Source organism: Danio aesculapii, chromosome 17 (genome assembly GCF_903798145.1).
Source record: "Danio aesculapii chromosome 17, fDanAes4.1, whole genome shotgun sequence".
Classification (NCBI taxonomy): domain Eukaryota; kingdom Metazoa; phylum Chordata; class Actinopteri; order Cypriniformes; family Danionidae; genus Danio; species Danio aesculapii.
The window spans coordinates 51,879,629-51,896,849 of NC_079451.1; the positions used below are offsets into that span (position 1 = coordinate 51,879,629).

Genomic DNA, 17,221 nt, shown 5'->3' on the forward strand with positions numbered 1-17,221 from the left:
CTCACAGCAAGAAGGTTGCTGGTTCAAGCCTCAGCTGGGTCAGTTGGTGTTTCTGTGTGGAGTTTAACGTCCCCCTCACTTTTAGAGACAAACCATTTAGAAACAGGTGATTAAGGATGTAAACTTTTGGATTTCAATCAGCTGTCTCCCCCACTTTTAAAATGTCCACTACACCCCTGCCTGCCAGTGTGGTTTCAGCATCGCAATGGACATTACTCCCTCACCTCAATCAGCACGCCAATCAGGGTCAGCTGAGACTCATCAGGAGAGGGGAATGTAGGGCACGAAGTCAGAGGAAGCAGTTAGAGTATGTTTTAAACTGAAGTAAGTAGGCAATGTGTATTTCTATAGTGCATTTATCATGTATGGTCATACACCCAAAGCGCTTCATAATCATGTGGGGGTCTCTCCACACCACCACCAGTGTGCCGCATCCACTTGGATGATGCCACACACTAGCTATAGGTAGGGTGGAGAGACAGCAATGGAGCCATTTCGGTGGATGGGGATGATTGGGAGGCCATTGATCGTAAGGGCCGATGGACCTCGGTTTAACATCTCATCCGAAAGACGACTCGTGGTGTTCCCCTCTCCAGCTACCCGTGGATCGGCACCCCACTACCCACATCGGACCTGCATAAACTGGGACTTTGGCTGCACAATGAACACTTCACCCTTCACACCCTGCACTTCCTTCATCCCCTCACTGTAAATAAACAGCCCTTCTGGGATTTTACTGTGTCTCTGTGTCCATGTGATCTCTCACCTGTGGCACAATCCAATCCGATCTTCGACAGTATCACTATAGGTGGTAATAATCTACACAGAGACACAGTGAACCATCCTTCTTTTTTACACAGACCACTGGAGCAGAATAAGAGGACTTAGGCCCAATCCCAATCCCTTGGCCCTTGAAGAGCGTGAAGGTGAAGGGCTTCAGATTTTCCCCTAAGAATTGGGACAGCACTAGACTTGTTCACTTCATGTTGTCTTTTCTGACAGTTCAGGTTGCAGCACATCATCAGTTGATGGGAACTATCCAAGGATGGAGTTACTGGGCTGAGTAATGAGGCATGTAGAATTTTTAGTGATGGGAACAGAGACGCATAGATTTTTCTGGTCTTAAATTTCTAAAAGCCCTCTACCTATGTCCAACCGCTCTAAATGCACATTGTTTTTCTCTGGCTCAAACAATACTAAATTGCCAAGCTGATCAGTTTTGAATTTTTCACTTTACCCATGCAACTCGTATAGCTGGGATGACAACGGCACCTTGGTTTACGTTCACACTTTCCCACCATCCTCTTGCCAGATGTGCTGTTTCACTAAGCAGTGATTTCACTACCTGTCAATCCCAGATGTAAGACCAACAAATAATAACGTGACTTAGTTGATCATTTGTAAAAGTGGCAGAAGGTGGATTTATCTGCTGAATCCTCTGTTGATCTGCATCCCAATCATCACCAATACTGCAGAAGACCTACTGGAACCCGAATGGACCAAGATTCTCACAGAAATCAGTCAAGTTTGGTGAAGTAAAAATCATGGTTTGGGGTTCCATTCAGTATGGGGGCGTGCAAGAGATTTGCAGAGTGGATGATCAACATCAACAGCCTGAGGTATCAAGACATTTGTGCTGCCCATTACATTACAAACCACAGGAGAGGGCAAATTCTCCAGCAGGATAGCGCTCCTTCTCATACTCCAACCTCCACATCAAAGCTCCTGAAATCAAAAAAGGTCAAGGTGCTACAGGATTGACCAGCCCAGTCACCAGACATGAACATTATTGAGCATGTCTGGGGTAAGATGAAGGAGGAGGCGTTGAAGATGAATCTAAAGACTCTTGATGAACTCTGGGAGTCCTGCAAGAAGGCTTTCTTTGCCATTCCAGATGACTTTATCAATCAGTGATTTGAGTCATTGCAGAGATGTATGGATGCAGTCCTCCAAGCTCATGATGGAGTCAGACACAATATTCTGTGATAAATAAATCATTCAAAATCAAGGCATGATCATATTTTATTTTGGTCAAAGAACCATATCCTAGAGGCCTTTGCTTTTCATATAAGCCACTTCTGATACCAAATGATCAAGTCCAAGTCAAGTTATTTTTTGTTGTTTCTAAAACTTGGAAAGGATACAAGACTTTTGTCAGGTAGTGTACGGTTATGTCCAGCTTCAAAACATTTTGGTCAGCCATGAGATTTTACTCCTCTTTGTGAAATCTTCTTACTCATAGAGCACGGACTGGTATTTGCAAGTTGTGCCAGCTGTTTTGACTTTGTCATTGAGTCCATTATTCTGGTAAGTGCATCAATTTGAACAGTTGTTTCATATGGTCATTCTTGTTTTTCTGCTGCAGAGTCTCTTTGAATTCTCCAACAGGTTTGCTTTCCAGCTGGGAACAGCTTACAGTGCTTTGCTTAAGCCTAGTTACTGGACCCAGCCTTCGCACCCCCTCACTCTCATCACTGCTGACCTTTGTTACATTTCTCAGTATTGATTCATCTGCAATGAAACGATTAGACAACAAGGGTTTTAATTCACGATGGATGACTTTATATTTGTGTTACAGGCCTTGATTTATGTATATAGGAACACATCTTGAACAGTTGCTGAGCTGCCTTTGATATCAGAGTTGTTCTGTTTTGCAGCAAGGAGAATTTTGTATTAATATTGTCCTTTGAGGCCTGTTACTCTGAATAGAAACTGCTGAGGTGTCTCATTTTGACTCTGTTTTGTATAATTTAATTATTGGAATAACTCTGTACTGCTTTTGCTCCTGGGTGTGACTGAAAACACCCCATTGAGTTCCTCAATCTTCTAATCTTCCTTAATTATCAGCATGTCTTTGAAGGTTCCTGGTTTTATTATTTGAAAAATACCCCTAATTATTTATGCCTCAGTATAATTCTGTTTGTTCCCATCTTCGATTTGTCTATGTACGTTAGTGTATATCAGGGGTGTCCAAACTACGGCCCGCGGGCCATCTGCGGCCCGCAATCAGTTTTGTGGCAGCCCATGAGGCTTTTTATAAATATTAATAGAATCTGGCCCGCTATACAAAAATGAACGTAATTCAATAAATAACCACTGGGTGTCGCTATGACATGATTACAATTAGGCAGCAGTTCCTGTTATGAAGTAAAACAAACCGAACAAACTGAAGGAAACAATTGATAATCACATTTTGGCGAGCCATGGCGCAACCAAGAAAAAGGAAAATCAACAGTGGGTGCAGGAAATTTCAGTCACGTTGGGGCAAAGAATATTTCTTCACAGAGGTCAGCGGAATATGTGTCTGTTTAATTTGCCAGGAATCAGTTGCAGTAATGAAGGAATCTAATATTAAAAGAAGCTCTTTGAAGTCTTCAGCTCTTACACTGGTGCCGAACGAGATCAAAAAGTAAAACAATTAGCAGCTGCCCTATCATCTCAACAACAGCAGTTTTTTCGTGCTAATAAAGTGCAAGAATTTTACGCTGGCTAGTTATGAGGTAGCTCAGCTAATCGCACAGCACAGGAAACCCTTCACTGAAGGAGAATTTATATAGGAGTGTCTGATGAGTGTTGCAACTGTAATTTGCCCAGAGAAGATTCAAGATTTTAAAAACGTAAGTCTTTTTAGAAACACAGTTGGACGACAAATAAAATAATTCCATAACAATACACACACACACACACACACACACACACACATATATATATATATATATATATAAGGATGTTTGTAAAATTTGGCCCGGGACAACGTTTTTTTTTTTGCATCTGGCCCTCGGCCCAAAAAGTTTGGACATCCCTAGAGGGTTGAAGGAAGATTAAAGAATAGATTTTGGGGGGCTCGTCCCGAACTGGCTCCTGAGGTCTATGGGAAGCTGATCCAGTGATTGTTGAGAAATTAGAGAATCGGATACAAACTCAGACACTAACCCAAATATAGTTATGAAGAACTTACCAAGAACCTTCTTTGTTATCTCACAATACCCACACAACAACCTACAATGACACAAAATGTAACACACAAAACTGAGAGCAATCGCCCTGAGAAAACTACACAGTTGATGCCAAACAGGATTAATGGGGGCGGAATTAATTAAATTTTCGAATAATAAAGCCAGGAACCTTCAAAGACATGCTAATGAATAAGGAAGATTTAAGGATTGAGGAACTCAAAATGTTTTTTAAAGTCACACCTAGGAGACAAAAGGAGTACGGAGTTATTCCAAGTATTAATGTGTACAAAGAAGAGTTAAAATAAAACACCTCAGCAGGTTCTGTACAGAGAAGGCAGGACAAACGTGCTGCAGCCCGGGCTGTTGCGGAAGATAAAAAACTCGGTCCTGGAAAGAGTTCAAGGAGACCATGGAGAAAGACTACTGGTTGGCCTCAAAAAGATTCTGGCAAACCATCCAGCAGAAGTGGAGAGCTGTTTACCTCAATTGTGGATGTTGTCGGACGATGATAGGAATACTTTGAGGATCCACCCTGCTTCCCCAGTCTCATTTTCCTCAATCCCACTGACATGTTTCCCATTGAGGAAGCCAAGACTGGGGAAGCTGGGTGGACTCACCCATCGCTCAAGCTGAGGCCACTGAGGTAGTTTGCAAGCTAAGCAGTGGGGGTAGATGAGATACACCCTGTGTATCTCAGGTCTCTGGACATTGTGGAGCTGTCTTGGCTGACATGTCTCTACAATATTGAATGGAGGTTAGGGACAGTACCTCTAGACTGGGCAACTGGGATTGCCATTTTTAAGAAGGGGGACTGAAGGGCGTGTTTACCTATAGGGCGGCTACGCTCCTCGGCCTTCCTGGAAAAGTCTATGCCAGGGTACTGGAGAGGAGAATTTGACCGATGGTTGAACATCAGCTTTGGGTAATAACCGAAAGCACAAGATCTCGGATACAAGCGGCTGAAATGAGTTTCCTTTGCAGGTTGGCAGGGAACACCCTCAGAGATAAAGTGATGAGCTCTGGCACCCTAGAGGAGCTCAGAGTAGAGTCGCCGTTCGTCCACGGAAGCCAGCTGAGGGGCTTGAGCACCTGTTTGGGAAGCTTATTGGAAGCTTTTTGGAAGCTTCATTACATGGTGATGAATAAAGAGAATATGAAGATTGAGGAACTCAAAGTGTTTTTTCAGTCACACCTAGAAGACAGAAGCAGTACAAAGTTATTCCAAGAATTAATGTGTACAAAGAAGAGGGAAAATGAGACACCTCAGCAGTTCCTGTACAGAGTAACAGGCCTCAAACAGAAAATTCTTCTTGCTGCAAAACAGAACAACTCTGATATCAGATACAGCTCAGGGACTGTTCAAGATGTGTTCCTATATATCATATACCAAGGAAGGCAGACACCTATTTTAACATAAAAGTAAAATAAAATGAAATAGAAATGTTCATTCTGTCCTGATTAGGGGCACTCTGCTCATTTATGGTATGATTTTATTTTATTCATTCTTTAATTTTTCTTCGGCTTAGTCCTTTTATTCATCAGGGGTCGCCACAGTGGATTGAACTGCCAACTTATCCAGCATATGTTTTACACAGCGGATGCCCTTCCAGCTGCAATCCAGCACTGGGAAACACCCACACACTTAAACACTACAGCCAATTTAATTTAGTTAATCAATTCCCCTATAGTGCATGTGCTTGGACTGTGGGGGAAACCAGAGCATCCGGAGGAAACCCACGCCAGAACAGGGAGAACATGTAAACTCCACACAGAAACGCCAACTGACCCAGGCGGGACTCAAACCAGCGACCTTCTTGCTGTGAGGCGGCAGTGCTAACCACTGAGTCACCGTGTCACCCCTATTTTATTTTATTTTTTAATATTAATGTTTCATATTTTAAAAATATTTTTTAAAATATTTAATTTAATAAAATTGTATTTTATTTTAATTATAATTATTATATTTTTACATGTTTTTTATTTTTTATTAATTTATTTTATTTCATTTTATTGTTCATTCCTCCCAGACTGTGATGGCACTTAGCTCCAAATTTAATTTAATTTAATTTAATTTTATTAAATTTAATTAAATTAAATTAAATTTAATTTAATTTAATTTAATTTAATTTAATTTAATTTAATTTAATTTAATTTAATTTAATTTAATTTAATTTAATTTAATTTAATTTATTTTCTTTTGGGCTTAGTCCCTTTATTAATCCGGGGGTGCCACAGCTCCGTTTTACTAGCTGCAACCAATGTCTGGGAAATATCCATACACACTCATACACTACGGACAATTTAGCCTAAAATTATTATATATATTTTTAAATTTGTTTTAATATTTTATTTTATTGTTTATTCCTCATCGACTGAGGTGCTTAGCTCTTTTGTAAATTTAATTTAATTTAATTTAATTTAATTTAATTTAATTTAATTTAATTTAATTTAATTTAATTTGGACCTATTTTAATTTTTATTATTTTTTTTTATTTTATTGTTCATTCCACTCAGACAATGAGGGTTGTTAAACTCCAAATTTAATTTAATTTAATTTAATTTTATTTTATTTTATTTTGTTTTATTTTTTTTATTTTATTTTATTTTATAATTTTTTTAAATTAAATTAAATTTTATTTTATTTTAATTAAAATTATTATGTTTTTTATTTGTATTTGTTTTATAATTTTATTTTATTGTTCATTCCTCCTCGACTGTGAGGTTGGTTAGCTCTGTTTTAAATGTAATTTAATTTAATTTAATTTAATTTAATTTAATTTAATTTAATTTAATTTAATTTAATTTAATTTAATCATTTTCTTTTCAGCTTATTTAATTTAATTTAATTTAATTTAATTTAATTTAATTTAATTTAATTTAATTAACAATTTTTTTTTTATTTTCTTGTATTTAATTTTATATAATTTGATTTATTCAGTATAATTTTATTTTATTGTTCGTTGCTCTCAGACTGTGAGCTCCTTTTTAAATTTAATTAAATTTAATTAACTTAAATCTAATTACATTTAATTAACTTAAATTAAATTAAATTTAATTTGAAACCTTTTCTTTTCCTTTTTCTTTTCTTTCTTTTCTTTTCTTTCTTTTCTTTTCTTTTATTTTTCATTGCTCCCTGACTATGAGGGTGCTTATCTCTAAATTGAATTAAATTAGATTAATATTAATTTAATTTAATTTAATTGAAGTTATTATATTTTTTATTTTTATTTATTTAATTAAATCCTTCTGCGTTCTTCCCTGCCTACAGGGGCGCTGTGCTCCTCTTCCAGTCACATGTCCACACACTGTAAAACCTACAGAAGAAGTCTTCAAACTGCAGCTGAGGAACTCAAGGATATATTTTACACACATTTATTCCTTTATTTCGTGATATTTAATCATGGCGACAACAAAAGAGCTCTTAGAGATGGATCTCTACGCTTTACTGGGTGTGGAATCGACATCAACAGAGAAGCAGGTGCGTTAATAAGAGCTGAATTCACACACACACCACAGTGTTTCTGTCAACAAATCACCCATTCATCATAATAATATACGGGAATGATTACAATAACAGTATACGACATTATTAATCTATCATCAGCGTCACAGGTAAACGTTATAGAGAGAATATTTGCTGTCAGAAATACAAGAAGTGTTTACATTACAGAAAACCGTTTATAAAATATCGTTACTGATTAATTAGTTGGTTAAATTACGCTCAATATTATTTATTTCCACAACAGCAGGCTTATAATTTACATTATAGTCTAATATATAATCATAGCAAGCTTATAATGACAGCCAAGTGTGTATTTGTAATGTTGTAAATGTGTATTTGTTTGTTCAGAGAGTGTTTTGTTCATAAACAGGCGCTTATGTCCTGCTTTTTGGCATTAAATGTCAGATTTTGAGTAAAATAAGTTATGATTGTTCATATACTGTGCAAAATGATGAAGTTTTGGGTGTTTCTAGGAGCTGAATGTGACTGTGGTGAGTGTGTTGACCAGCAGGTGGCGCTGCGTATTAAGTAATGACTTACTTTTGGTTTTGTCTGGACACAAAATGAAAGAGTATTGAGATTTTATACAAAGAAAGAGTGTTAAATAAGACTTACATGATTGTCAGTGATGAGAGGCATCCTTTATCGCGCACATGTATGCTGTTTATTGCCTTTTACTGCCTGTGTTTTTATGATGTGCTCACTATGCACTGTAAGTTGTCCTTAGGTCTGTCACAGTAATCAATAAGTGGACTTAAGGCACAACACATATCAAAGCCTCTGTTACCCTCTACCTTGCACTTTTCTGTTAACATTTATTTTTATTTATTTAGGATCTGCGTTTTCACATTCTGATTCCAATGCCCGATTATTAAATTGTTAAAATAACTAATAATTAAATCAAATATTCTTAAGAATAAATAATATGATGTGTTCTTTGGAAGAGTGTACTTGCATTATGATGATATTATATTGTCCCTCTGGCATTTTATAATGAGTGGCATAAAATAATATTAAAATGACAGTAATATTGTCTATCACAATATATTGTACAACAAAAAAATTGATATTGTGATGGACCTAGTTGTCCTTGAGTGCTTTGAAAAGCACATAAAAACAAAGGGTATTATTGTAATTATTATTATTATTATTACTACCTTCAAATTGTTAGCATCATCTGCTTTCCAGATGTGAAAAAATAGGACAAAATTATAATTTATCCCTCAATCAATTACGTTTTTTAAATTTTGTCCTCCCTTAGTGGTAGTTGATGGTCGGTAGACTGAACATTTATTTAGTTTAGTGTTGTCTTGCTTTTAAAAGTGACTATTTATGTAAACGCCGAATGTGAAATTGTAAAATGTCTATGTGGGTGTTCGCTGCTAATGAAATCTTCCTATGAGGCTGAAATCATTTTGCAGTTCCACTTTCAGGCTAGTAGCTCGCAGCGCATCATGCAAACCTCACCTCAGAACGTCCCCCGAATCAAACATCACACAACCCGCCCAGTTCAGCAGGAATCAGGTAGATAAAGCACACCATCGCATCATCACGAAACCATTATAAGACAACTGAAACAAACAAATGACACGTTGCTGTACAGCATTACATTACATGTCTATACGCACAGGCCTGTGTATTTTCATTCATTATATTCGTTTACTCGCCGACCGACTGTTGGCATCATGCATCAAGTGGTCTCGCCAATAACAGAGGGACCCAGCGCACCACCCATAATATAAAACCACAGAAATTCTCCGGTAATAACTCAGTGTAAAATGTCTTTTTTAACATCCTTGTTTCGATAGATGCCGTCAAACATTCAGCTCAAATGACACTTAATAGGGGATTCCCCTTTATTTAAAATAATAATTTAAAGATGTTGCATATTATTAAGATATCTTAAGTAAAGGAAAGTGTTTAGTGTTTCAGGACATGAGAGAAAGTAATACAATATGGCCTATATATTGTTGCTCTCAGCAGCTCCACTAATAAAGCTCTACATTTAACATTTCATTATACATTTACCACGTCATATAAAAATATAAACACTTGTTTGAGGACATAAAACACATTTTTACGTGCAGTTTTCCCCAATCCGTTTGTAAAGCAGCGCTGCAGGACTGGATGACTGAAAAGAAGGCCGTTTCTGATGGTTTCACTCACCCAAAAAATGCTCTGTTTGCATGATTTGATCATCGTATCCAAATACTTTATCAATAATATTTCTGAACTCCTCCGGTGTTTATTGTTTTTAGTAAATATCCCAAATCTTTTTTTCAGACAGGCCTTTGTAAAATAAAAGTTTAAAATGGCTTGAAACAGTTTAATGTATTATATATACCTACATTGCTCTAGCTTTTATTTGGTTATATTGCTTTATTTATTTAATGTGATTTTATTATATCCGACATTTGTAATTCTTTAAATGATTTTAATATAGCTTAAGCTATTTTATCTAAATATGACACTATTGTGTTGAGCCTACAAAAGTGGACACGTCATTTCTAAAGTTTTATGTCTTTCTGTTGTGTTCATATTTTGTATTATCTCAATTCAATTCAATTCCCCTTTATTTGTATAGCGCTTATACAATGTAGATTGTGTCAAAGCAGCTTCACATAAAAGGTCACAGTAAATAGGAACAGTGTAGTTCAGTTTGTAGTGTTTAAGTTCAGTTCAGCTCAGTTCAGTTCAGTGTGGTTTAATAATCAATACTGAGAGTCCAAATATTGAAGAGCAAAACCAACGATGCGCAGCTCAGTTATCTCCTAAATAAATAAAGAAATCCAGCTGCTCAAGGCATCAACAGAGGTGTCAAGCGAGCGCTCTTTTGCCTGGTCTCTCACACACACACGCATCTAAACGCGCACGTTTCATGCACAAACACACCATTTAAACTTGACAAAAACTCTCGACAACCATTACTGGCTGCTGTGTTTTTAATATGGTGTAAAGGAGGACGCAGCAAAGAAAAGTCACTTATAACATCAAAACTTTATTCTTTTATGCAACAACCTTACATTTAAAAGGGAAACATAAGGGCGATAAAGCAAAAATACCCCTAGCCTATAAAGGTGTTTTAAGGAATAGCTTATAGCTTAGAACAGCTTCAACTGACCAGCTGTATGCTTTTCTTTCCCTCATTAATTTATTTGTTTGTTTGGGGCATGTACTCGTGTATGTGATCAGAAAACTTGTGTAATGGCGGCACGCCATCTTTACCAGACTTGGCCAAACTCCACCTTTCCTTTCACTCCACCCTGAAGCCCCAGCCGGCCCTTTTGGGCCCAAGGTATTCGGCGGGCTGAAAAAGGCGCAGAGGAAGCCCCATTTTGACCCGATCAGGTCCCTGATCAGGCCCCGGAAGTGACAGTGGAAATGCGACTGTCTCTGGCTCGCCCTGGGGTGTGTTTCCCAAAACCATCGTTAGCCAACTAAGGTCACAAGTGTTCTGTCATTACAAACAGTTTCTTGATTTGCCGTTTCCCAAATCCATTGTTCCAACAAACATTCGCAAACTGCGTCGCAAACTTGTACGCTTGCAACTACACCTCTGGAGCTGTAGTTAGAAACATAGTTCCTGGCTGTGTTCTATTCCCACTTATCCCCCCTATGCCCTATTCATTTAGAACATTCTAACATGTAAACTTGGAATGATTAAATAAAGCATTAAAGTCGTCTCTCTCAGGTGTAATTTGCTTTCTAACTATTTTTACAGTTCAGTTTTAGTGACCTTCATGTTTGCACTTGTGCTCCCTTCACAGTGCACTTTCAAAACATTGATGTCATTTTGAACGCAGCCTCATGACGAAAGCTATAGGTGACCTATTATTTAAAAGCGGAATTTATGTTACGCCTCCAAAGCTCGTGAAAACAAAAAACACAGCATACGTTAATGCTTTTAAATTGTAGTGGGTTATTTATTGGTATCTGTACTATATGACATGGGCCTGTTGGTTAGAACATTCTGCTGTCGTTTACATGTGTCAAATTGTAAAAGTAGACTTTTCAAAATAATAAATAAACAAAATCCTACTTCATCATCATAATAATAATAATAATAATCATCATCATCATTTTTAATATTACTAATTATTCAAGTAGCATTTTTTTATTTCCTACTAAATAATAAATATTAAATTGAATGAATATTAAATGAGGCATTTTATAATAAATAGCCTTATAATTTATTTATTTATATGATTTATATATGAGATTAGAAAACGTGTTAGCTTTTGTAAGTGATTTTATGTTTTAGAATATGTAATGTTCAATTTCTCAATAATATTAGTAAAGGAAACACAGGCTCTATATGTGCCGTTTACATATATTTCAATTAATATGGAAAGCGAGTGCATGTTTTTACCAAAACTAATATTGGATATTATTCTAAATGCGTGTTTGTGTAAAACAATATAATTTGCACAAATAAATGATGGGGTTCTTCTCTAAAGAAGTAGTTCCTCCACCCATTTAGAGCATCATTATGAGCGTTTTACGTTATAACTAACGTGGTTCAAGCGATAGATCTGCGACAGAGAAACTAGGGGTTTTGGGAAACACTCGTCACTACATCATTCTTTTCCAAATTGATGCATCGTACTATGATAGTTCAGCCGCAAGTTACGTCGTTGTTTAGGAAACCCACCCCTGGCTTGCTCGCTTTAGGCTCACCAGTGGAAACGCGGCTAGTGAAAGTAAAGGTTCTGGAAATTAACATATTTCATCTGTTTGATCATATCTGTTACCCACATTTGAACAAGATCTTTCTAAATAGTAACAAGGTCACATTGTACTGCAGCTGAACTTTAAAAATCCTTCAGTCAGATTTATTAGATGGTGTTTTTATGAGCCTGTCGCTGCTTGTAGAGGTTGCTTCAAAACTTGACAGTTTAGTAGTTCACTCCATGGCTTTTGTTGCTTCATAATGTGTCTAGATTGCAAAAGATAGCGTTGATAAATGGGTTTGGAGAGCAGCTAATAAGGGCGCCAAAATAAATAGAGGTCTCTGAGAATGCGCTGCTGGATGGAGCGGATCAGGCCTGTGTTTTGTGGATTGGAGAATGCTTGAGTCTCTGTCAGCTGTCAGCGGCGTATAATCAGAACCACACTGTCGTGAACTCGGCCAGCGGGACCAATGAGACGTGCGGTTCACATTCCCAAAGCCTCATGGGAGTTTATGGCACACACAGGCCCAGTTCTGGATGGTTTTGTTCTGAAATGCCGGTCATGTTTGGGATTAGTTGGCTGAAGTCTGCTTTAACACTACAACTACCAATGTGGTGGTTTTTAGGTTTTCTATTGTAGTAACTTGATGGAAATAAGTTCATGTATCAATAAATAAGTGTGTGTATCATTCTAACGCATACGTGTAACGATTCTGACATTTGGATGCTGATTAAGTGTTTAAGAAATAATAAAATGATCTATTTTGTGGCCCAAAACAATTTGGGGGATGTTTTTAAAAAGGTATCAACAGGAAGAATATTGAGTTATTGATCAAATATTGAATTGAAAAATCATATTTAACTTTTAATATTAATTTATTCAATTTTATTTATTTAATCCGTTTTATATATTTGTTTGTGTATCATCTATTATTGAAATACAGTGCTCAGCATATATAAGTACACCCCTCACATCTTTTAAATTCATATTTTTAATAGGAAGCTTTATAATATTATATTTGTGCATATACATTAGTCGGTATTGAAGCCAAATCTGGAGATTATCTAACAAAATAACTTACGATAACGGTCCAAAAACAAGTACAGCCAAATTTGTATGTTATAGAAAACTAGTAAATACAAAATTTAGTAAAGAGGAAAAATCAAGAGAAGCAAAAAAATCGAAAACTTTGTTGAAATTTTGTAGGTTGTAATTTGTTTTGCAATATTTTACTTGAATTTAATTGTATTATTATTCAATTTTTAAATATATTTGGTGACTAAAATATTATTTTAATAAATATATCTGTTTAATAAATCTGTTAAATGCACCAAAACACATTGCCTATATTCACTGAGAAATGGAGGAAAATATTCATTTTCAAAATGGGGTGTATACTCAATTATGCTGAGCACTGTTCTTATCTTTGTTCTTGTAGTTGTTCTTATCATGAAATGTTTTATGTATATTGATCTTGTCATGAAATAACTACAAGTTGCTGATGTGCCATTAAATACATAAAATAAAACAAAGTGGCCCATATGGAAATCCAGCATATGCATATATATAACTTTAGTTAATATATTTGAACATTTAAATGCATTTTTGACATTCTAATAGTGTAAAATTAATATGTAAACTAACATTTTTGCAATATTTTGAATTAATATTTGCATGCATACATATTATATAAGTGTTTTACATATTTTTGTCATTTAATTTTATGTTTAATTGGTGATTTGCATATATTGCCAAATATCAGATATCTCTATTGCAGACTTTGTTAAGCTTTTAGTTAAAGAATTAAAGATATGTTACAAATTATTGTGATTCATTTACTCTTTATTTATTTTTGTAATTAATTATTATATATCACACATAATATAAATGATGTATAATATATTATCATAAATTATATTAATAAACTATTATTAATAATATTATTATTATAATTATGTTAATATATTACTGTATGTAAATATATATAATTAATTATATTATATTATTATATCATTATATTGGATTTATTCACTTTTTTTTTGCTTGTAAGGTTAAATAATTTGATTAACCTAATATATTATAAATTATGTATAATTTATTCATTCATTCATTTTCTTTTCGGCTTAGTCCCTTTATTAATCTGAGGTCGCCACAGCGGAATGAACCGCCAACTTATCCAGCATGTTTTTACACAGCGGATGCCCTTCCAGCCGCAACCCATCCACAACACATCCACAAACACTCATACACTATGGACAATTTAGCTTACCCAATTCACCTGTACCACATGTCTTTGGACGGAGCACCCGGAGGAAACCCACGAGAACATGCAAACTCCACATATAAAACACCAACTGACCCAGCCGAGGCTCGAATCAGCGACCTTCTTGCTGTGAGGCGACAGCACTACCTACTGCGCCACTGTGTCGCCTGTATAATTTATGATTATAAATTATATTAATATATTATTATTATTAATGTATTATTATTATTGATAATAATAACATTATTTTAATATATTTATATATTGTAATGTATTAAGTATTTTAACAATCACAACAAAATTATGTTAGTTTATCTGTAGTGTGTAGTTCATCACCGGATATTGATCAGTGATATGAAGTGTGTGTGTGTGTGCTCAGCAGCACTGGTGTGTTTTCCTCATGTGTTTGACTGTAATGTGTGTGCTGTGATTTACAGACATTCAGCTCAGATGTTTGCTGGGATTTCAGGGTTGTGGTGAATGTGGCTTCAGTCTATTGTTATAAAACATCTCTTATGGTTTTTATGCCTTCCTGGAAGCGTGAGCTCGTGTCCCTTTGTCTTGAGTTATGTAAAATGTTTTGTAGAATAAAATTATCTTTGTCTGTGTGTGAAACAACTGGACAGAGATTGTGAAACGTGATGGAGATCTGAAATGCAACTAAAGCACGAATGAAGCATATCAGGGTTTTGATAGGATCTGGAACAGGCTGGACTCCACTAGAGAACTGACTGGTGTTTATCTTTCTGCTCTTTTACAGATCAAGAAAGCGTACAGACAGAGAGCCTTGTCCTGCCATCCAGATAAAAACCCAGATAATCCAAAGGCCGGTGAGTAATTTAGTTTAGTTACTAATAGACAAACAGACTGCAGAAATGAATGAATGATATGTGATCATAGGAAAGCAGAGAAAGAAACGTAGAGCTGAATGAAACAGGACTAAAATTTAATATTGAAATATTATTAGTATTATTTTTTTTTCTATATTTAAAGTCATTTTAAACTACTATTTAATATTTATTATAATTAAACTATAAAATAGATCATTTATTTCCATTTGCATTTCTTAAATATTGAACACATTTATACTTATTGTAAAATTTCAAGCATATGTATATGCGTATATAAATATTCTGTTTCTGTTTTGTATTTAAAGAAATGCACATATTTATTTATTTATTTATTTTTATTGATCATTTATTTAACTTTATCTAAGTCCTTGTGCATTTCCTTACCATATTCAAACGATTACATGTGTATTAATTTAAATAATAATACAATAGGTTAATAAAAATTCATTTTCCTTCGGCTTAAGTCCCTTTATTCGTCAGTGTCGCCACAGTAGAATGAACCGCCAACTATTTCAGCATTTGTTTTAGGCAGCAGATGCCCTTTCAGCTGCAACCCAGTACTGGGAAACACCCATACACTCTGATTCACACACTCATACGCTACAGCCAATTTAGATCATCAATTCCCCTTAAGCACATGTGTTTGGACTGTGGGGGAAACTGGAGCACCCGAAGGAAACCCACACCAACAGGTGGAGAACATGCAAATGCCACACAGAAACTGGCCGAGCTGAGACTTGAACCAGCGACCTTCTTGCTGCGAGACAACAGTGCTAACCACTGAGCCACTGTGTCGCCCTTAATAATAATTAAAATGTAAAAAACATGCACATGCAAAATATAAATGCAAAAGCTTGTAGTGATTTCCTCAGAAAAAAACACTGCAGCCTGTACCGCGGTAATGACACGCATGTCGATGCCATGTATGTTTCTTTATGCCATGTTATTATTCTTTATTTATTTCACACCAAGTGACAGTCTTTGTTAATCAACATTCCCCAAGGACGTAAATGTACCCAAATTAGCCCAAAGGCTAGATTTCATTGGTGTCCCTGGCCTATACCAATAAAAATACATGTTCTCACCATAAACAGTACTCAACTGAGTGACAAAAACAACCACAACAACATGATATCAAAAAGCCCAAGTGTTCACAATGTTGATTATTAAGATCTGTTAGCACAGGGGTGTCAAACTCTGCACAAAAGCCCTGCACAGTTTAGTTCCAACCATACTCCAACACACTTACCTGTATGTTTCAAACAAGCTTGAATTCAATTCAATTCATCTTTATTTGTATAGCACTTTTACAATGCAGATCATGGCCCTAAATGTAGGACACATTCTCTTTAGCGTTCATACACGAAGCCAAAAACACAAAGCCGCTTTAGATCAGATACGGTGGTTAAATTCATGGGTCAAACCAGTAAAAATAAAGCAATAATCAAGCTGAGGTTTTAGTGAGCATGCTGAAGAGTGCAGACAATGACTGTAGACTTCAGTGTTTGATATGCCAGCATTAGAGCTCCAGACTCCAGCATGTGTCTCCGCTTAGACCCCCCGTCACTTCGTCTGCCCAACATCTGCATAATCCATGCTGGAGGAAGAAAAAAACCCTCCACCAGCACCTTTGGATGAGCATGGCGTATTTGCAGGGGCATTTTTCACTGCGGTCTCTGGAGGCCTTCAACAGTTCATGATTAAGGCAGAACTGGGCTTTGCTTTCTCTGAAATCATACAATATGCATGGCTGTGAGCAGTGAAGAAATCTCAAAACCTTCACACACACTGACAGAGAAAAAAAAACTGTATTCCCACAAACATCCTATCCGAGGGTTGGACATAAGACATAACATACACATATATACATACATATACACATATATACATGCATATACACATATATACATGCATATACACATATATACATGCATATACACATATATACATGCATATACACATATATACATGCATATAC

At 35.9% G+C, this 17,221-nt stretch overlaps 1 protein-coding gene across 1 annotated transcript in view; it reads left to right on the top strand.

Moving 5' to 3' along the window:
• The first annotated feature begins 7,268 nt into the window (after positions 1–7,268).
• dnajc17 (DnaJ (Hsp40) homolog, subfamily C, member 17) overlaps positions 7,269–17,221 on the top strand; it is a 98,964-nt gene continuing 89,011 nt past the window's right edge. The window contains exons 1-2 of the mRNA XM_056476758.1: positions 7,269–7,434; positions 15,153–15,222. Of these exons, the coding sequence (XP_056332733.1) occupies positions 7,357–7,434; positions 15,153–15,222 (148 nt within the window). The 5' untranslated portion in view covers positions 7,269–7,356. The remainder of the gene's footprint in view (positions 7,435–15,152; positions 15,223–17,221) is intronic.